The 22,687-nt window shown below is 41.1% G+C and overlaps 1 protein-coding gene across 4 annotated transcripts in view; it reads left to right on the plus strand.

Moving 5' to 3' along the window:
* The first annotated feature begins 507 nt into the window (after positions 1–507).
* The window catches only part of fxr1 (fragile X mental retardation, autosomal homolog 1), a 104,831-nt gene continuing 82,651 nt past the window's right edge, over positions 508–22,687 (plus strand). For all 4 annotated transcript variants that reach the window (XM_041217147.1, XM_041217164.1, XM_041217156.1 and 1 more), the window contains exons 1-3: positions 508–653; positions 18,680–18,732; positions 19,223–19,316. In XM_041217147.1, the coding sequence (XP_041073081.1) occupies positions 603–653; positions 18,680–18,732; positions 19,223–19,316 (198 nt within the window). In that variant the 5' untranslated portion in view covers positions 508–602. The remainder of the gene's footprint in view (positions 654–18,679; positions 18,733–19,222; positions 19,317–22,687) is intronic.

Below are 22,687 nucleotides of genomic sequence, written 5' to 3' on the forward strand. Positions count from 1 at the left end.
ACTTACAAACTTGGATTTGGGTCAAACACCAAAAACTGGATGTCTTAAAGATAGACAGTTTGGACGCAGGAAAGTTCAGTATGGAGGGATACTACTCTTTCAAATTTGAGGCAGAGTGAAGGCAGACAATGCTGTATCTTGGTTGGGAGTTCTTGATACTGAAACTGGCAACTGCTTTGCTCACCAGCTTGGCACTTGAGTAATTGCAACTTTTTAAAAGGTACTGTACTTCTTTTTCCTTGTTGGTGATTATATAGATTTCTAGCTTTCCCCTTTGGATGTAAGGCCAACTCATTTTGGTTTAATAACGTAACCATTGTTGATGTATCTGACTGAAAGAACACAGTAGCAGGTGCTTGAACAGATATTTCTGCTTTACAAATTGTTGACTATTAGTCCTAACTTGGCCTTGATTGATGAGAACCCTGCCAGTAGGATAGTCCTGGCAGCCTATCAGGAGAAGACTGAGTATCTTATTTGAGAGAGAGTGAGTTGGTTGATAGAGGAGATGTTGACACCCCTTACTGTCTGACTCCACACACTCACTCTCTCTCTCTGTACAAATTCTAGAAACACATCCCAGGCTCCCCTGCGCTTCCAATATGGAGGAGCTGACGGTCGAAGTGCGCGGCTCCAACGGAGCATTTTACAAGGTAAACCCCTCACCCCGCCCCGGTAACCTCGCTCTCTCGCTTGGGTGTTTTTTTTTTAAACAAGGGGCGTTGTGACCGCGTTAAAACTGAGCAGGAGGACCATGAGTTGCCGAGCGTGTGACAGGGAGCAGCGCGGCTTTAGTGGGCACTAACCTGGTGTAATCACTGTCGAAGCTGCAGGCCTGGCTGGGGAGAGAGTTACTAGGCCTTTAGTCTCCCATTACATTGCCGTCTTCAAATTTATTTCGTCAAGTTTTCTTCTACTTTTGAAAGAGTTTTATTTTATAACGGGTAAACACGAAGAGACAGATTTCGTGTTTTTTTTTCCGTAAAATCGTTTAACGGATGTTTCAAAAAATAAAAAAGTAACTACTTTTTGACGATTCTCATTCTATTTTGTGCATGTTGTCTCCCTCCCCTTTGTGTATAAAAATATATATATATATATATATATAAAAAACCCTTCTCATGTAGCAACTATTTCAAGTACGTCATTCGAGTACATACCTCGCCGGCTGTTACTTGTCAGTCATGTTTTATCAAGTTTAGAAAAGCGCTTGGAGTCTAGTTTCAAGTTATTTTTAAAACGAGGACGTATGTTGAAACTGCCTGATTAAAGCATGTTATTTTTGCCATAAAAGTGCATAGGGAAGTTAAAATGATGAGAGCTCTAGGCGTGGTACCTTGAAAAGGGGTTGCCTGATGGGCAAGTGATCAGATAAAATAATTACATAAATAGCAAGTTTCCTTCCTTAGTGTGAAAATGCGTTTTAATTTTTTTTCCTCCTTCAAGTTTATTGGACTTGGAATCTTTTTGACGTGTTTCAAACGTCAACTGTCTCACTTAACAATGAATCTTCAGATCTATTGAATTTGAATGCAGTGGAAACAGATGGAGTATGAAACTGGGGGAGGGGTGGAAGTAAACGACTTAATTCTTTTTTATATAATGTAAAATTATGTAATCGTGAATAATCTCCGAGTGGAATATGTGTTTACTTTTCAAAGCTGTTTTGAATAAAAACGTTTTTAAAGGTTTTAAATAACGGATGTTACCGATGGCAGAGATGATCGCATGATCGTTTAGCATTTTATGAATGAAAAGGGTCGGCTAAAGTTTTAAATTTGTCTCTGTGGCATAGTTTGTCCTTCGCGTTGACTTTTGCTGTATATTCTGGATTATATTTTGGATGCTTTCACTAGATCTGTAACAATCAGTTTACATCGCAGTTTTTTTCAAGTTTTGGATAATCATTATGGTATTGGTTTATGACTAGAAATTCTTATTTTCTGCCCTAAATTGGCATCTCCAATTCCAGCTCTTCTGTTACGGCTATGAAGTCCACATTTTATTGAAAAGCACAAAGGTCACAACAACAATTTATATAATGGCCTTTAACATCCCTAGGTGCCTCATATGAGCATTATAAAACAAAGTATAACACTGAGCCATGTGGGGAGAAATTGGGTCAGATGTCCAAAAGCTTGGTCAGAGGTGGGTTTTAAGGATTTCCTTAAAGGAGGAAAACTAGGTAGAGAGACATAAGTGTAGGGAGAGAATTCTAGAGCTTGGGCAACTGAAGTCACAGCCACCAGTGGTGGAACAGTGATAATTGGGAAGAGGCCAGAACTAAGATTAGTGCAGAAATCTTTCATAAGTGTTGTGGGGCTGGAAGAGATGGGGAGGGCAAGGCCATGGAGGGATTTGAAAACAAGGAAAAGAATTTTAAAGTCAAGATGTTGCTTTACCATTTGTTTTAGAAAAATAACTTGGAAGTCCTATAGCTTCTTGCGTCCCTCAAGTTTTCCAAACCCCATTGCATTTTTTTTACTTTAAAATGTAGTCATAGTTGTGTAGGTGAATGTGGATATCATTGTGTATTAGAATGGTCCATAAGCAGTAATGTGATGGATGGCCAGTTAATTTGCTTTTGGTTGAGAGGAACATTGACTTGGACATCAGAAAGGTTTCTGATTTTTTTTGTTGAATATTGCCAAGGTTGTCTTGGCATCCCCTGGGACAGTCAGTAGAGGCCTTGGCTTAATGTCTTTTCCAATGATGGTATCTGCAACAATTTCAGTACTCCAGAGTCTCAGCCTAGAGAATCATTTAGTTTATCTCATGGAAAAATTGATTTGCAGATCACAGTTTCAGTATGTCTTGTGCATATCGGTTTTCATTGCCTTTATTAAATGTTAAAGAAACTTTTTTAAACTTGAGCTGTTTGCCATTTTGAAATTATTCTCTAAATTTTTTTCCTGTGGCAAAGATTATAACCTAAATGTTTGATTTGTTATACAGTGTTCTACACTGATGCATTATTTTTGATGAACTTTTGTCAGTTTTGAAGGAACTGTATGAACTTTTAAGTAACTAAATCATGTATGGATTCTGAAAATATTAAAACAGTATCAGCACCTTTAGCTTATACTGATTGCAGTAAGCAGTTTAATTTGAGAAGTGTAGCTTTTAAAATAGTCATGAGTCAATGATTTTTAAATCAATTTATTCAAAATTGTTCCTAATTTAGAGAATGACAAGTCTTTAGTGTAGGACCCCCTATTATTAAGTGGGGGTACAGTGAAGAAGCGGTTGTTACTGGACTAATATCTGTTGTTAAGCTGAGGCCCTGCCTATGCTTTCAGTTCCATGTTAAAAATCAAAGACGAGCAGGGGTTTTCTCCCTGCTGTCCTGACTGATACTTATCCCTTGTCTAACTAAACAGCATTCAGGTGGGAGTGACCAATGAACAGTCTTTGTGGAGTCCAAGTCCCATTTTCATACACTCAATTGTGCCGTGTGGCACTACTATACTAAGTGGAACGGTTTAAGACTAGATGCAGCAACTCGAAGCTGAGCATTCAAGAGATTGATGGCCATCAGCAGTGTGGAATTGTTTTATCATATTCTTCCACCATCAGACTAGTTGACCAACACTGTCTCAATAAGATGCAGAAGAACATGAGAGCAGAATGGAGTGTACCTGAAATGAGCAGTTAAACTAAAAAAGCAATGCCACCAGACTACATACAGATTAAATATGGAAAGCTGCATGTTATAAGCAGGGCTGGGTGATTGCATAACCAATGGATCAGGCCAAAGCCCTGCCACTTCCTGTTGTGAATGGTGGTTAATAACTAATTAACAGGAGGAGGAGGTGACTCCATGAGTTTTCCATTTGCAACAATGATGGAGCTCAGCATTTTTGTGCCAAAGGCATAGCGAAAGTATTTGTAGTCATCTTCAGCCAGAAATGAAAAGTGGATGATCCTTCTCTGCCTCTTGGCTTGTCCACTCTCACAGATGCCAGTCTTTAGCCATTTTGATTCATTGCCGAGACATCAAAAATGATTTGAGTGCTCTGGAAGCAACAGCAAAGGTGAGGAACCTCTGTTGTAGTGCTAAAGACCTGTGCTCCAAAAGTAGCTACACCCTGAGAAAAGCTGTTCGGAGTACAGCCACAACGTAACCAAAAAAATGTGGAGAAATTGCCCAATATATTTTGTCTACAGAAACAGGACAAATCTGATCTGGCTGGTTATGGCACCTATCCATCTATTCCCAACCATCAGCCAAATGATAGAATCATCAACATTACAATCAAATTTTGTATACTCAAATAAAAAAACCTCTGCACACCGGTGCTCCTTTCAGGTTTCTCAAGGGCCACTCAGCTCCAGACCTCATTAGAACCTTGGTCCAAAATGTACATGAACTGAATTCCAGAGATGAGAGTGACGGCTCTTGACATCAAGGCAGCATCCGATAAGAGTGTGGCACCAAAAAACCCTAGTTGAACTAAAGTCAGTAACGATGGGGAAAAGCTCTCTGGTGTCTATATTTATTCTCGCCACGAAGGGCAGTGTTAGCTTCCAAGACCACAATCATCTCAGGTCCAGGGCATCGCGGCAGGAGTTCCTTGGAGAAGAAAATGACCCCAACCATTTTCATCTGCTTCAGTGAGTTATCCTTCAGCATAATCTGAAGTGGGGATATTTGCTGACGCTGTCAGTCATGTCTGATGATGGCTGGCTGTGCCATTTGTGACTCTTCAGACAATGAGGCAGCCTGTGCCTACATGCAGCAAAACTGTCCTAGTATTCAGTAGCAACCTTGGTTGAAATACAGTCCATGTTTATGGGATGAATGGGTGGGGTGTAGGAGCCAAATTAAGCACAAAGTTAAAATTTGAATTGACAAAATAGTTTAGAGATTAGAATGCATGTTGGTTGAGGAAATGAGGTAATTTTAATCACCTGAGTTGTGCTGTAACAGCTGAGGACTAAGGAAAAAGGTGAATTTGTACAGAACTGAAAAGTCTTTATAGCCAATGCAGGCAGTTTTCACGTAGCAAACTTTGCACTATTTGTGAATAGTAACTAATACCTTATTTGTGGTGTTGGCTGATAATGCCCCTGCTCTTTGAAATAGGCAGATGGGCCTTGCTTTAACGTCACTTGTAAAAGAGTGCACCTTCAATGATAACAGCACTGGAGTTTCAACCTGGATTTTCTGTTGAGGTCTCTGGATTGATACTTAAATCTTCTGATTCATGGCAAGAGTTCCATTCACTGAAGCACACCCGATGCTGTACTACTCACTACTGGCATTAATCCAACAAGTGCAAATGTGATCTCCCAGTATTGAAGCTGATCACCTGAAAATTCGCTCCATGTTTCTCAGTCTTTTTGTCTGGTTAGCCAGCTAAAGATGATGTGCACGTATATTGGAATTGTAACAACGATAGCTGTTCAATATCTGCTTTCTAATTTGCTGAGCCTATGTTGGGTTTCTAGCCAGTTTGTGGCAATTTTCTTTTTAATATCAGCAGGAAAGATAATTATAGTAACAACAAATTGTGTTTAAATAATACCTTTCACATAAAATATCTCAAGATGCTTCACAGGAGCATCAGAGTGAAATTTTATACCAACTTACATAAGGTGATATTGGGGCAGGTGGCCAAAAGCTTGGTCAAAGATGTAGGTTTTAAGGGGTGTCTTAAAGGAGCAAAGAGAGGTTTGGTAGGAATCCTAGAGCTTAGAGTCTAGGCAGCTGGAGGCATGGGTGCCAATGGTGGAGCAATTAAAATTGAAAATGCTTAAGGGGCCAAAATTATAGGAGTGTAGATGTTTTTGGGGGTTGTGGGTCTGGAGGAGATTACAGATAGGGCCACGGCCGTAGAGGTTTTGAAAACAAGGATGAGAATTTTTAAAATCGAGATGTTGCTTAACCAGGAGGAAAGGAGGCCAGTGGCCACAAGGAGGTAATGGGTGAACAGAATTCAGTGTGACTAAGGACATGGGCATCGGAGTTTAGGAGACCTCCAAGTTTATGCTGGGTGGAATGTGGGAGGCTTGTGAGGAGTATGGTAAAGTAGCTAAATGTAGAGGTAACAAAGGCATGAATGAGGGTTTTGCTGGCAAATGGGCTGGGGTGGGGAGGAATTGGCTGATTGCAAGTGTTGTTGGTGTTCTTAGTGTTGTGATCGAAGGCTTATCTCTGATCAAGTATGACACCAAGGTCATGAACACACTAATGCCATATTTGATCATTCTGACAATTGTCAGAACCAACACCCATGGTGTTAGAGGCAAGGTACTAACATGGATAGAAGATTGGCTGTCTGGCAGGAGGCAGAGAGTGGGGATAAGGGGGTCCTTCTCAGGATGGCGGCCGGTGACTAGTGGAGTTCCGCAGGGGTCAGTGTTGGGACCACAACTTTTCACCTTATACATTAATGATCTAGATGAAGGAACTGAGGGCATCCTGGCTAAGTTTGCAGATGATACAAAGATAGGTGGAGGGATAGGTAGTATTGAGGAGGTGGGGGAGGCTGCAGAAGGATTTGGACAGGTTAGGAGAATGGGCAAACAAGTGGCAGATGGAATACAATGTGGGGAAGTGTGAGGTCATGCACTTTGGAAGGAAGAATAGAAGCATAGACTATTTTCTAAATGGGGAGAGAATTCAGAAATCTGGAGTGCAAAGGGACTTGGGAGTCCTAGTCCAGGATTCTCTTAAGGTTAACTTGCAGATTAAGTCGGTAGTTAGGAAGGCAAATGCAATGTTGGCAGTTATTTCGGGAGGACTAGAATATAAAAGCAGGGATGTGCTGCTGAGGCTTTATGAGGCTCTGGTCAGACCACATTTAGAATATTGTGAGCAATTTTGGGCCCTGTATCTCAGGAAGGATGTGCTGGCCCTGGAGATGGTCCAGAGGAGGTTCACGAGAACGATCCCAGGAATGAAAGGCTTAACATATGAGGAATGTTTGAGGACTCTGGGTCTATACTTGATGGAGTTTAGGAGGATATGGGGGGGATCTGATTGAAACTTACAGAATACTGAAAGGCCTGGATAGAGTGGATGTGGGGAAGATGTTTCCATTAGTAGGAGAGACTAGGACCTGAGGGCACAGCCTCAGAGTAAAGGGGAGACCTTTTAGAACAGAGATGAGGAGAAACTTCTTTAGCCAAAGAGTGGTGAATCTATGGAAATCATTGCCACAGAAGGCTGTAGAGGCCAGGTCATCGAGTGTATTTAAGACCGAGATAGGTTCTTGATTGGTAAGGGGATCAAAGGTTACGGGGAGAAGGCGGGAGAATGGGGTTGAGAAACTTATCAGCCATGATTGAATGGCGGAGCAGACTTGATGGTCTGAATGGCCTAATTTCTTCTGCTCCCATGTCTTATTGTCTTATGGTAGGGGAAAAAGATGGAAGTTGGTGGCTAGGAAGCAGAGTTTATTTGGGGACTGAAGCTAATGGCTATAGTCTTCCCAGTATTTAATTGAAAGAAGTTTCTGCTCTTTCAGTACTGGATCTTGAACAAGCAGTCTGATAATTTGGTTACAGTGGGGGAGTTGAGAGATATTGGTGAAGTACAGCTGGATGTCATCAATATATCTTAAAAACTAGCGCTGTTTCGCGCGTCATGTTGCTGAGGGGCAGCATGTTGATGGAAAATAGGAGCGGACTAAGGATAGATCCTTGGAGACATTAGATAATGCTGTGGGGGTGGGAAGAAAAGCTATTGCAGCTGATACCCTGGCTTTTAAGGAATCTACCTTGACTATGGCTCCTCACACCCTGCTTCCTGTAAGGACCTCCATCCTATTCTCTCAGTTCCTTCGCCTCCGTCGCATCTGTTCTGATGATGCCACTTTCCAAAACAGTACTTCTCACATGTCTTCCTCCTTCCTTAACCGAGGTTTCCCACGCATGGTGGTTGATAGGGCCCTCAACAGTGCCTGACCCATCTCCCACACCTCTGCCCTCACACCTTCCTTTCCCTCTCAGAACCGTGATAGCATCCTTCCTGTCACTTGCCATTTCAACACCTCATCCTGCTCTCATGCCCACCTGTCCATCCTTGGTCTGCTGCAGTGTTTCAGTGAAGCTCGACGCAAACTGGAGGAACAGCACCTCATCTTCCGATTAGGCACTCTACAGCCTTCCAGACTCTACAGCCTTCCAGACTCTACAGCCTTCCAGACTTAACATTTGAGTTAAACAACATCAGACCATGAGCTCTCTCCTCCATTCCCCACCCCCTTTTTCATCTCCCTTTTTTCCATATTCATTTTTATTTTAATTTTTATTTATTTTTTCCACTTATTTTCATTATTATTTTTAAAATTTACTTCAATTTTCATTCATTGTTTTATCCCCAACTTTTGGCCTATTTTCAATCTTTCTTCTCACCACCATTCCCTCTCCCCACTAGGGCAACCGGTCCGTTTCCGGAGGGCTTACCCCAGCCTGGCCATTATCACGTTTTGCTTTCTTAATGTCACCCATTAGCACCTCACTTAGCAAGTACCACCACCATTAACAGCTCTTTGACCTTTTGTTTATGACATTTTTTGTCATCTCTCCTTTGCCTCCACCTATCGCTGACCATCTTTCCAGCTTCACCGTTTCCACCCCCCTTAATCAGTATATATTTCACCACATCCCTACCTCCCTTTAGACCTGAGTTATATGGACTCGAAATGTTATCTCTGTCTCTCTCTCCACAGATGCTGTCAGACCTGCTGAGTTTTTCTAGCATTTTTTGTTTTTGAGTATACTTGGGAATTTGGTTCAAGTGGGTATTCAGTGCATTGTGGCAGGGGGTGGGGGGGAGAAGGAGAAGAGGTGCTTCAGTTAAGGTTTACTACAAGAAGTGTGACTTGGAATAGAGTGCTGGGATTTGGGTAGTTAAGGGAGTTAGGGAGGGAAGGGAAAGAGGTGCTCTTTTGCTTTCAGCTTTCTAACTTTCTCAGGCCTTCAGCAAGTGGTTGTACTCTGCTACAGGAGAGGGAGCTTGTTATTTGACGAGTATCTGGTAACTGACTAAAGTTTATTCTATTCCTAAGATTCAAAATAGTCTAGCAGCTAGTGATAAGGTTACTAAGATATTTAAAAACAAAAGGCATAATTGAATGAAATAATTAAATAGTTAATTAGAACACATTAAGAATGTCAGGACAGGCGATGTGTCATAGCTGTAGTGTGTAGGAGCTCCTGGATGCTAGTTCGATTCAGGGCAAACATGCCTGCAACAAGTGTTTGAAGTTTGAGCAGCTTCGGCTCAGAGTTTATGAGCTGGAGACTGAACTACAGACACTGCGACATATCAGGGAGGGGGAAAGTTACCTGTATTCTTTGTACCAGGAGGCAGTCGTACGTCTTCGGACAGGGTCTTCTGATTTGGTCAGTGGTCAGGGGCAGAGTGTGACTGTGAGTGAGGCAGGTAAGAGGACTCAGGGGGCAGGAGCACAGGGGCCTCAGCCTTTACAATTGTCCAACAGGTTTGAGTTTTCTTTTCAGCTTGTTTGAATGAGTGGCGGCTGCAGGGTGGATGGGCTAACTGGCCATGGCACTGTTGTACAGGAAGGCGTTGAAATGGGGGAAGCAAATAGCAATGTAGGGGTAGTACAGTCAGAAGGATTGACACTGCTCTCTGCAGCAAAGGGCATGAGTCCAGACAGCTGTGTTGCCTGCCCAGTGCCAGGGTGCAGGACATCTGCTCAGTGCTGGAGAGGACCTTGCAGTGGGAGGGGGAGGACCCAATCATTGTGGTCCATGTAGGTACCAACAACATAGGCAGGACAAAGAAGGAGGTTCTGTACAGCCAGTATGAAGACCTAGGCACCAAATTAAGAAGCAGAAGCTCAAAGGCCAAAATCTCTGGATTATTACCTCAGCCATGTGCAAATTGGCATAGGACAAATCAGATTGGGGAGATGAATGTGTGGCTCAAAGACTGGTGTGGGATAAGTTGATACCGGTTCGTGGGGCACTGGCACCAGTACTGGGGAAAGTGGGATCTATACTGTTGGGATGGTCTATACCTAAACTGTGCTGGGACCGGTGTTCTTGCGAGCTGTGTAACTAGGGAAGTAGAGAGAGTTTTAAACTAAATAGCGGGGATAAGGAATCAAATTTGGGAAGATGTGGTAAATCAAAGAGCAGAAACAAGAGGAAAGGGAAACAGTAGTACTGCGGGAAATGAAAAACAGACTGTGACAGGTAGGTTTAGAGAGTACAAATCTAACAATAAATCAACAGATGAAGCTAGAGGTTATAAAAAGAATAAAAGGATAAAACTAAAAGCTCTATCTGAATGCACGTAGCATTTGAAACAAAACAGATGAACTGAGAGAGTACACAAATAAATAATTATAATTTGATAGCCATTACAGAGACATGGCTGCAGGAGGACATGGATTGGGACCTGAATATTGAAGGGTACAGGATACTTAGGAAGGACAGGAAGTGAAGAAAAGGTGGAGGGGTGGCTCTGTTTGCTAGTGATGGTATTAGCACAATAGAGAGGGATGACCTAAGTTCAAGAAACCAGGAGTGGAAATGGTTTGGGTAAAACTGAGAAATGGTAAAGGCAAGAAGTCACTTGTGGGAATCGTGTACGGGCCCCCTAACAGTAACCACATGAAGAAATAATTGGAGCTTGTCAGAAAGGCATGGTGATAATCATGGGAGATTTTGATTTACATATAGACTGGAAAAGTCAGATGAACAAAAATAGCATGGATGAGGAGTACATGGAATGTTTTCAGGATAGTTTCTTAGAACAGCACAGCACATTCTGGAGCCAACCGGAAAACAGGCTATACTAGACCTGGTATTGTGCAATGAGATGGGAATAATTAATGATCTCATAGTTTTTAAAATATATTTGTTCATGGAATGTGGGCGTCGCTGGCTAGGTCAGCATTTATTGCTCATCCCTAATTGCCTCCAATTGTTCAGAGGACATTTAAGAATCAACCATTATTGCTGTGGGTCGAGAGTCACGTGTAGGCCAGACCAGGTAAGGACAGCAGATTTCCTTTCCTAAAGGACGTAAGTGAACCAGATGGGCTTTTAAGACAATTGGCAATGGTTTCATGGTCGTCATTCAACTTTTAATTCCAGATTTTTATTGAATTCAAATTCCACCATCTTCCGTGGTGGGATTCGAACCTGGGTCCCCAGAGTATTACCCTGGGTTGCTGAATTACCAGTCCAGTGACAATACCACTATGCCACTGCCTCCCCCAGGTGCCCCTAGCTAGCAACAATCGTAATATGATTGAATTTTACATTCAGTTTGAGGGAAAGAGAAGTGGGTCTGAGGCTAAGTTTTTAAACTTAAATAAGGGCAATTATGAGGGCATGAAAGCTGAGCTGGCTAAAGTGAATTGGCAAATTAAGTTAAAGGATAGGTCAATGGAGATGCAGTGGCTAATATTTAAGAGGATATTTCAGAATGCACAGAATAAATACATTCCAACAAGCAAGAAAAAGTCCAAGGGATGGGCACACCATCCGTGGTTAACAAGAAAGGTTAAGGATAGTATCAAACTTGAAGAAAAAGCATATAATTGTGCAAAGGCAGGTAACAGTTCAGACGATTGGACAGAATAAAACGAACAGCTAAGAATGGCTAAAAGATTAATAAGGAGGGAAAAATTAGATTGAGAGAAAACTAGCCAGAAATATGAAAACAGATAGTGTTTTTATAAATGTTAACTCTTTTTAAAATAAAGTGAACGTTGGTTCTATAGAAAGTGAGTCTAGAGAATTGATAATGGGAAAACAAGGAGAAGGCAGATGAATTTAACAAATATTTTGCATCAGTTTTCACTATAGAGAATACAAATAACATCCCAGAAACAGCTATAAACCAGGAAATGGAAGTGGGGAAGGAAGTCAGGAAAATTATAGTCACCAGAGAAGTGGTACTGAACAAATTGTTAGAGCTGCGGGCTGACAGGAGCTCAGGCCCTGATGAACTTCATTCTTGAGTCTTAAAAGAAATGTCTCTTGAGATAGTTGATGTATTAGTTTTAATTTTCCAAAACTCCCTAGATTCAGGGACGGTCCCATTAGATTGGAAGATAACAAATGTAACTCCATTATTCAAAAAGGGAGGGAGACAGAAAGCCAGAAACTACCGGCCAGTTAGCTTAACATCTGTCATAGGGAAAACGTTAGAAGCTATTGTTAAAGAAGTTATAGCAGGGCCCTTGGATAAGCTCAAGGTCATCAGGCAGAGTCAACATGGTTTTGTGAAAGGGAAATAGTGTTTAACTAATTTATTGGAGTTCTTTGAAGAAGGAACATGCGCTGTGGACAAAGGCGAACCGGTGGATGTACTGTACTTAGATTTCCAGAAGGCATTTGATAACGTGCCTCATCAGAGGTTATTGTGGAAAATAAAAGCTCATGGTAGTAAGTAACATATTGGCATGGATAGAAGATTGGTTGGATAACAGGAAGCAGAGAGTAGGTATAAATGGGTCTTTTTCAGGTTGTCAAGATGTAATGAGTGGTGAGCCACTGGGATCAGTACTGGGACTTCAACTGTTTACAGTTTAATTGAATGACTTGGATGAAGGGGTTGAAGGGATGGTTGCCAAACTTACTGATGATACAAAGATAGGTAGAAAATAAGAAATGGAAAGGGCATAAGGAGGTTACAAAAAGACATAGGTTAAGTGAGTGGGCAAAGATCTGACAAATGGAGTATAATGTGAGAAAATGAAATTTGGCTGGGATAATGGAGAAGCATATTATTTAAATGATGAGAGATTGCAGAGTTCTGAGGTGCAGAGTTATCTGGGTGTCCTAGTGCATGAATCACAAAAGGCTAGTATGCAAGTACAGTAAGTAATTAGGAAACCTAATAGAATGTTATCATTTATTGCAAGGGGAAAGTGAATACAAAAGTAGGGAGGTTATGCTTCAGTTGTACAGGGCAATAGTGAGACCATATCTGGAGTACTGTGTACAGTATTGGTCACCTTATTTAAGGAAGGATGTAAATGCATTGGAAGCAGTTCAGAGAAGGTTTACCAGATAATATTTGGAATGGGTGGGTTGTTTTATGAGGAAAGGTTGGACAGACTTTGTATCCACTAGAGTTTAGAGAGTAAGAGTGACTTGATTGTAACATATAAGACCCTGAGGGATCTTGACAGGATGTGTAGAGGATGTTTCCTCTTGTGGGAAAATCTAGAACTAGGGGTCTGTGTTTAAAAGTATGAGGTCGCCCATTTAAAACAGCGGAATTTTTTCACTCAGGATGGTCCAGAATACGTTAGTGAGTTTATGTAAAGGGAGAGATTAAGGGAGAATAACAGGGCAGTGAACTCAGAACAATGTTGAATTGAGATGGAAGCTGAAATTGCTGAAAATGAGAATTCGCTTGATGCAGAGGCTGAGAGGGAAGTGAAGATATCTGTGAGAAAATTTTTCTGGTTCTTGGGTCTTGAGTAAACAAGGATGTTAAATGAGAGGTGAGGGAGTGGAACAAAGTGAGAATCTCAAAGTAGGAGTAAGGGGATAGCGAAAGGTGTGATTGGTGATGAGAGCTACACCACCCTTGTGACGGTCTTTGAGCAAGTGATGGAAGGCATAGTGTGGGGGGCAGGGTGGTGGTGGAGAGGCTTTATTTTGGGAAAAGCTGTCACACACACAAACAACCCTTGCCCCCTAGTCAGGCCACATTGAGGCACTTTTAAAAGAAATTCTTTCATGGGATCTGGGTGTCACTGGTAAAGCCAGCATTTGTTGCCCTTCCTTAATTTGCCATAACTGAGTGCCTTGCTTGGCTATTTTGGAGGACAGTTAAGAGTCAACCACATTGCTGTGGGTCTGAAGTCACATGTAGGCCAGACTGGGTAAGGACAGCAGATTTCCTCCTGAAGATCATTAGTGAACCACATGGGTATTGTTATGGCAATCAATGATAGTTTCGTAGTCACCATTACTGCAACTAGATTTCAATTCCAGATTTATTAATTTAATTCAAATTTCACCAGCTGCTGTGGTAGGATTTGAACCCATAACTACAGAACATTAGGCTGGTTCTTGAATTACTAGTCCACTGACGTTACCACTACGCCACTGAATCCCCAAGAGGTTTATGGATGCCAAGTGTCTTATTCACAAGTGAGTGGATATTCTGGAGGAAGAGTGGAAGTGGGGTGTTGGGAGCTGATCTGCTGGAAGCGTCCACAAGTTCTGAAATGTGGTGAGTTGGATAGGGGAGAGATTGGCAAGATAAGCCCTCAGCGGGTGTGCTGGGCAGACAATTTAGCAAGAGAGTAGAATTGGGTAGTTGGTGATCTCAATAAGTTAGTGCCGAGTGCCTCACTAGGCCTTTTGGATGCCAAATGAGGCAGAGAGAAGCTGTAGGCTTATCTAAGAGGGAACCAATTCTGGGACAGTGACAGGAGAGTAGAGATTTGAAGAGTACTGAAGGGTTGGATTGGGGATTTGAGAGGAACAGCAGCCCAGACAGCTGGCACCAGCTCTTTCTCACTTTGTAGAGGGGTGTAGGGAGTATCTGAGGAGGGGAGAACTGAAAGGTATGATGAACAGTGCAGTCTTGAGGCTTTCAAATGTATCTGTACTAGACATTTATACATATCCTTATAAGATGAAAACAAAAAAACTGGGGATGCTGGAAATCCAAAACAAAACAGAATTACCTGGAAAAACTCAGCAGGTCTGGCGGCATCGGCGGAGAAGAAAAGAGTTGACGTTTCGAGTCCTCATGACCCTGTCAAAGGGTCATGAGGACTCGAAACGTCAACTCTTTTCTTCTCCGCCGATGCTGCCAGACCTGCTGAGTTTTTCCTTATAAGATGGATGGATACCTGACCCTACTCGAAGTTTAAAATCTTCGGTCATTCTTTGCACAGATTAAATTTTACTTCAGGATTTCCATGCAGAAAAGCAATTTCATCAAGGACATTGGATCCTGCAAAATCAATGTGCCACTCATTCATATCCCTGTTGCTTTGCTCTGTTTCCCAATGCTGCAATATTTAAATGGCAGTTTTTCTCTCAATCTTGTTGCCACTGTTAATTTAATATCAGACAAGTTGCTGATTATGCCAAGAGTTAGGACTGAAGTCAGGAGAGAGCACTGCTATTTAAAATCATGGTGTTGAAGGAGCAGGGCAACTGCACATGAGCTGAAATTGGGGGAAAAAAGAGAGAAAATATATTTATAGGTACCAGCTGATGCAAGAGTCAAGTATTTTGATGGATGAATGCTTTGTAATTTTAATGCTCATCTTCTACAATATAGGAGAAAAACTTTGGGAAATCATCTTGTATGCAAATATGTCTATGGTCACTTCTCATACATGCATTTTTTCAAAATGTGTGCTCAACACAGTTTGTTGCAATGTTGTTCAATAGTGTCAGAAGGTAAATCATCTTTGTAGTTTGCCAGATGCATATTGTCCTTCAGATTTAAAGACAGTCTAAAATAATGTCCCAAGATTAGCACAGTAAAAACATTTAATTTGAATTGCTATCAAGGTCAGGTGTCCTGAGGACCTCTGGCAAATCTAAGTAAGCAATTGTTCTGTATAAAATGTGCAAAACTCAAAATAGCACCTTAAGTCTGAAGATCAGGTCCAAATTTTACATACCGTATCTGCCTGTGTCCATTCATGCATGCATTTTGGCTGTTGCTTCAGAACCAAGCTCATCACTTCTATTTTCCCTTGATTTTTCTTTACTCCTCTCTATCATCATCATGCTGCCTTTCATTCTCCCCTCCTCAGGTACTCTGCCTCCCAAATCCCCACTCCAACCCTTCAGTACCCTTCGACCTTCCCACTCTCCTGTCTGCCTCAGGCTTGGTTCCCTCTTAGATAAGCTTCTCTCTCTGCCTCTTTTGGCATCCACAAGGTCCAGTGAGGCATTTGGCGCTAGTTCATTGACAGCACCAAATACCCATTCTACTCTTTCAATGAACTGCCTGCCCAGCACACCCGCTGATGACTTATCTTGCCAATCTCTTTCCTATCCAACTCACCATTCCCATTTCAGAACTTGTGAACTCTTCCAGCAGATCAGCTCCCAATGTCCCACTTCCACACTTTCTTCCAGAATATCCACATACTTGTCAACAAGAGGTTCACAATTTTTGCCTTGGTTTACAAAAATGGCTAATTGGGGAATAGGATAAATCATGGTGGGTCATGGGAAATTGAGCCTATCACTGTGAAAAGCAAAAGTGATCAAAGTTAAGCAGGTACAAGTCGAGGTGGATTGGCTATCCAATATTGAATTTTAAGGTATTTTGAATGCAAAGTTCCAGGATGGGTAAAGTGGAGAGTAATTTAAACCTGAGTGGATTTTCCCTTATCAAGGCATTCCAACACGGTCAAGCTCTTAGTAGTCATTTGTTTTCCCTTTTTAGTACTGTAGATTATTCTTGCTGAAGGCTGCTTAAAAGAAAACTAAACATGATTAATGCTACCAATGCATGAATTAAGCCCAGTGACAGCATTAAATATTTAAGTTAAGGTTCCTGAAAGTGATCTGGTGAATGCTTAATGGGATTAGAAATTAATTGAGAAATGCTCATTTTGGTTGCTCCCTTCTTCCATGGAGCAATGTTGAGACCATCTAGACTTCAGACATGAATGGTACATGGGACATTATAATCGATTTTGTGCAAGGGTGACAGATTGTGACAGATCTTGTCCTTGCCTGCTCAAAACTTGACCTGGTTCATCTGAATGGAAAGGATGAACCTGGTGCCTGAAAGGAGCAGAGCGCTTAATGTCACAGGCCCTGTTTTCATATTGTTGCACTTGACAAACCTACTTACTGCCTAATATTGGCTAAAACCCATATAAAGGGTACAGAGGTCGAATAGAATAAATTGTAGGTTTTCTGATCATTTTCCACCAAGTGAAACCATATTTATTAGGTTGACGTTGGGGAATTTACAAACATTTTAAATTAACTACAATTCTTGCCAGTGCTTTTTAAACAAAGGCCTGAATCTTCCTAGGAGTGGCAATCAACATTGGATTGCCACTCCACTCTACTCCTACTTTTCTGCACCATGCTGGAACTCTGCATTTCTGGCTGAGTCTTCCCATCCCAGCTTCTTCAAAAATGTGGAGCATACCTTCAATGCAACTGCTTCCTTGTAACGCTGGTTGTTGGGGGAAGACCAGCAATGACCCCTTTTTAAGCACTAGCCTAAAAGGCACTCTTTTAGGCACTCGGACAATGCAGGGACTGGAAGATCAGACCAGAGTTCTTTTTTACTTTTGTAAAGATAGGCAACATGAAAGAGAAATAATCAAATACACCAGAATGGTTGTATTTGACTAGTTGTATTTATATCATGCTTTTAACATAAAATAACCATGGCATTTCACAGTTGCTTTATAATGCAAAAAAGATACCAAGCCACATAACGTGATATTAGGGCAGATGACCAAAAGCTTGGTCAAAGAGGTAGGTTTGAAAAGTGTCTTAAGGGAGGAAAGTGAGGTAGGAAGGCAGAGAGCTTGAAGGAGGGAATTTTGGGGCATAGGGCCCAGGAAGCTGATGGAGCAATTAAAATTAGGGATGCACAAGATTAGAATTTTGAGAAGCGCTGATATTTTGCAAAGTTATGGGGCTGAAGGAGAAGAGAGGTCATGGAAGGATTTGAAAACAAGGATGAGAATATTACAGTCGAGGTGTTGCTTGACCAGGAACCAGTGTAGGCCAGCAAGGGCTGATGGGTGAATGGGATTTGGTGCAAGTTAGGACATGGGCAACAGAGTTTTGGACGACCTTTGGTTTACAGAGGTTAGAATGCAGAGGCTGGCAAAGAGGAATTGCAGAATCTTTAGCCTGGATCCTAATTAATTGAATACCCACAGAACATATAATTGAAACCACCTCTTTTTGCACAGAAGTTCAGCTTTTGTAGTACTGTTCTTGTCACACCCTCACTGCTGATTTAGGGCTGGCTGATATTAATCATAATTAATACTTCCTGATTTTGCACCTGTGTCATTCAGCCATGTGCAGAAAGTGAGCTGTAGTGGCTTGAGATGGCTTTAGCTAGACCCCAAAATAACTCATTTCCAGGCCCCTTGTCATCATTTGTCAATTTAGAGTGTGAATTGTCTCCTCTGACCACCTGCTCCCCCATTGTCTCCTACTGGATGTATCATGCAGGGCCTGCTTTTCGTAATGGTGAGCTTCCAGGGTCACAGGACTCAATTGCTGACTGTCTTTGCCTTGCTGGAGGCAGGAATTTTTGCAAGAACAGGTGTTCTTGTGTCTAGGATACAGATCTAGAAATCCAGCAAAAAAAATACATTAAGCCTGTCTGTTCATTTGCAAAAATTAGTATATTTCGAAAGTAGTACCCCTTTAGCTATTTGCACATCTGTTCTCAAAATTGGAACATGAACTTCAGATAAACTCTGTACCAAACTTGCCCTTGACTTTATTCAATTGTCCTATAATTTATATTTGGCTACAAGTAGCCTTTTTTATCCTGGTATAATGATACGGCTTTAATGGAGCTTTGATTTTGTGATTGATCAAAAGCATTAAAGTGGATTAAGAATATGGTAATAGAATGTATCTCACAATACAAGAAATCACTAGCTTATTAGAATCTAGCAATTCAGTTGACCATATTTTTCCACAAGTCCTGATATGCACTATAGTAACTGATTGTAAATTCCAGTTTTAAATTTTTTTTTAGGCATTCGTTAAAGATGTGTTTGAAGATTCACTTGCTGTTACCTTTGAGAATAAGTAAGTACTTTATACTGAAGTGATGGAATTAAATTTTAAATACCTACATCAAAGAGCTGCTGGAAAATGTAGGTCTCTTAGACCTATTTGTTTTAATAGTGTTGCCTTATACCCACAGGTATAATTATTGCTTCTGAATGAGAGCCTTCATTCTGTTACCTATTCTTCTGTCTGTCATTTCTTCCTCACCAGAGGTGCAGCTAACATTGTGGGATGGGATAATTATATATTTGGTGCTACTCTGAACTTTTGCAAAATATCTCAATAGTGCTGTTAAATGTAAATGCCCTAATTGTGTACCACCTTTCATTGCAGTATTTTTCTAATTTGCCTTTTGTAATTTTTCACTGTTTATAGGAACCTGTTAAAGTAATTTCATCTATTTTGATGCCTTAGTTCTAAAGGAAAGAAATCTAAGATACTGTATTAGAAAACATACTTATTTAAATATTTATTTTTCTTATTGAAATGACTTTTCCTTTTTTAATAGTTGGCAACCGGCACGTCGGATTCCTTTCTGTGATGTGCGATTACCACCCCCTTCTGATCTCAAAAAGGAGATTAGCGAAGGGGATGAGGTTGAGGTGAGTTTAAAATAATTGTAAAGCTACACAAAACAAATACAGTAACCAATCCTGATAGCCTCCTATTCAAATCCGACATCTTTTAAGTTTATAGTAAAAGTGCAGCTTTATCTACAAAATGCATTCCTTCCTCAATTAGTTTTCAGATACTTGATTTTAGAAGCATCAAGCATAATTCTGCAATGTTTTGCTTTAAATCATAGCATTTTACAGTCTCTCTGAAGAACTTTTTCAGCACCCTTTATAAATAAAGTGAGTATCTTAAATTTGTGCGTCTTGACAAAGGCACTGTATAGATTCAACATGTGCAGCATAGTCCTAATATTATTTATCACTAATTGCCACAACTATGGAATCTCGCACTCTCACACAACCATTGGCAAGATCAGTTCTATTCATGTCGTACATGTGTGTCCTAATTTTATTTTTAACATGCATCTGTTTGCCTCGGAGCTGGGTACATACAGTGTTGAACTTTACTTTCAAAGATCTTGGCCGTATCTTCTGAATCCAGTCTTTTTATTTCCTTCCCTCACCCCCTATGGCCACTTTCAACCTGAGGTTGTTATGTAAACATTTCATGACTTTTTACCAGAACTGATGAACGGTTCTGATGAAACTCCATCAGCCTGAAACATTAGCTTTTTCTCTCCACAGGTGCTGCCTGACCTGCTGAATTTTTCTAGCTTTTTTGTTCTTATTTCAGATTTCCAGCCACATTATTTTGCTTTTGTATAACTTTTTGAAATTACTACCACCAACAAATGCACAAAAGGGTTCACATACAAATGCTTGTGTTATGGAAGAATGAGTGTGGTGATCACATGCTGAACTTTGGTGCCTTTTTTAATTCAGAAATATATGATTTGCCTGGATTGTCTTTGAGCTACATTTGACTAAAATATCAGTCAGCACAGGCTCAGAATATTTTTATCCAAATTATCCTTTTTGTGGCTTACTTCCAGTAGCTATACAACTTACTAAATCTTGGTCATGTGTCAATAATTGAGGTATTGTGCTTTCACCCCTCTTGAATATGGGAGCTGCATTTTCCTGTGTTTAAGTTTATCTGGCAGAGCCTCATTGAAGTAATTAAAAATGCCTGGATATTTTACAAATCTCTTAGCTTGACTTTCTTGGAACCTGGAATAAGTTTGTTCAATTCAGGAAATATACTTAAAAGCTCTGAAAATGAGTATAGAGCTTTACTTTTCAAAGTTCTGGCGCACATGATACGTATTTGAGGTTGGATGACATTGTTGGTTTCTTAGTTTTAGAAAAGACTCCCAAAAAGTTGTAAATGTGTTAAATAGCATGTGCTTCAGCTCTTTTCTTGTTTCAGCTGTGCAAATTCTTGGTTAGACTACATTTGGAGTAGTGAGAGTGGTTTTGAGCAGCACACCTTACGGACAATAAATTGACCTCGGAGCGCAGTGTAAATTTACTAGAATGATACCTGGAATTGAGTGTTAAGTTACAAGGAGAGATTAAAGAAACTAAAGTTGCCTTCCCAGGAATTTAGAAGGTTAAGGGGTGATTTGATCAAAAGATTTTTTGGATATTAAGGGGAAAAGTTAGGGTAGATAGAGAGGGACCATTGCCGCTAGTTGGGCAGCCTGGGACCATTGCCGCTGGTTGGGCAGCCTGGGACCAAGGGACATAGTCTAAAAATTAGAGCCAGACTTTTCAGGAATGAAATTAGGAACATAGTATAAAAAATAGGAACAGGAGTAGACCATTCAGCCCCTCGAGCATGCTCCACCATTCAATAAGATCATGGCTGATCATCTTGTGTTTCAATTTCCACATTCTCATCTAACCCCAATGATTCCCTTGCCTAGCAAGAATGTATCTACCTCTGCCTTAAAAATATTCAATGACCCCCGCCTCCCCCACCTTCTGAGGCAGATAATTCCAAAGTCGCACAACCCTCTGAGAGAAAATATTTCTCCTCATCCCTGTCCTAAAAGGGCGACTCCTAATTTTAACATAGTGTCCCCAGTTCTGGACTCACCCACAAGAGGAAACATCCTTTCGACGTCAAGGCCGTTCAGGATCTTGTATACTTCAATCATATCACCCCTCACTCTTCTAAACTCCAATGGAAATAAGCTCAGTCTGCCCAACCTTTCCTCATAAAACAACCCATTCATTCCAGGTATCAGTCTAGTAAATTTCCTTTGAACCACCTCCAATGCATTTGCATCCTTCCTTAAATAAGGAGACCAAAACAGTACACTGTATTCGAGGTGCGGTCTCACCAATGTCCTGTATAACTTGAGGCATAACATCCTTACTTTTATGTTCAATCTCTCTTGTAATAAAGGATAGCATTCCATTAGCCTTCTTAATTACTTTCTGCACCTGCATAGTAACTTTTTGTGGCTCATGTAATAGAACACCTAGATCCCTCTGCACCTCAGAATTATGCAGCTGTTCTCCATTTAAGTAATACTCTGCTTTTTTGTTCTTCCTGCCAAAGTGAACAACTTCACATTTTTCCACATTGAACTCCATTTTCCAGATCTTTGCCCACTCACTCAACCAATCTATATCCTTCTGCAACCTCCTCATGTCCTCTTCACAACATACTTTCCTACCTATCTTTGTGTCATCCGCAAATTTAGCTACCATGTCTTCACTCCCCTCATAAAGGAAATGCTTCTACACACACAAGCTGGTAGAAGTTTGGAACTTTCTTCTGCCAATAGCAGTTGATTCTTGATCAGTTAATTTAAAATTGAGATTAATAGATTTTTGTTAGCCAAAGGTAAAGGGATATGGAGCAAAGGCAGGTAATATGAAGTTAGGTCATGGCTCAGCTATGACCTCATTGAAAGGTAGAACAGTCACGAGGGATTAGAAGGTTTACTTCTGCTCCTACATTCATATGTAGCTGCTGCTGCTTGAGTTCTCTGCCAGAAGGCTGGTTCACTTCACAGCACCATGACCTCCACCACTGGTAGGGCAAGAAGGCAGATCCTGAATCCAGCCCGGCTGGAACAAGGATTGAACCCCATTCTGTTGGCGCTGATCTGATCCACACTGGCTGTCCGGCCAACTGAGCAACCAGCCGCCCAAGGAGTCGGAGTTGCTGTGGCAGCAGACACTTTAACATGCATGTTGTAGTCCTGGAGCCACGCAGCGTGTTGGCAGAGGCTCCAATTTCTTGGATGATGAGGAATCTCTCCCGCTGTCACTGCCTGCCATTGGAGTATGTTGCAAGGATTTACAAGTTAATAGTCAACCTGTTTGGCTGCCTTATGAATGCACCTTCCTTGGCCATCAAGCCCTGGAGTGGAACTTGATCCCAGGGCTTCTGGCTTAGAATCAGGGGCAATACTCACTGCACCATAATACTTCCCCTATGT

The sequence above is a fragment of the Carcharodon carcharias genome, chromosome 2, assembly GCF_017639515.1.
Source record: "Carcharodon carcharias isolate sCarCar2 chromosome 2, sCarCar2.pri, whole genome shotgun sequence".
NCBI classification, from domain to species: Eukaryota; Metazoa; Chordata; class Chondrichthyes; order Lamniformes; family Lamnidae; genus Carcharodon; species Carcharodon carcharias.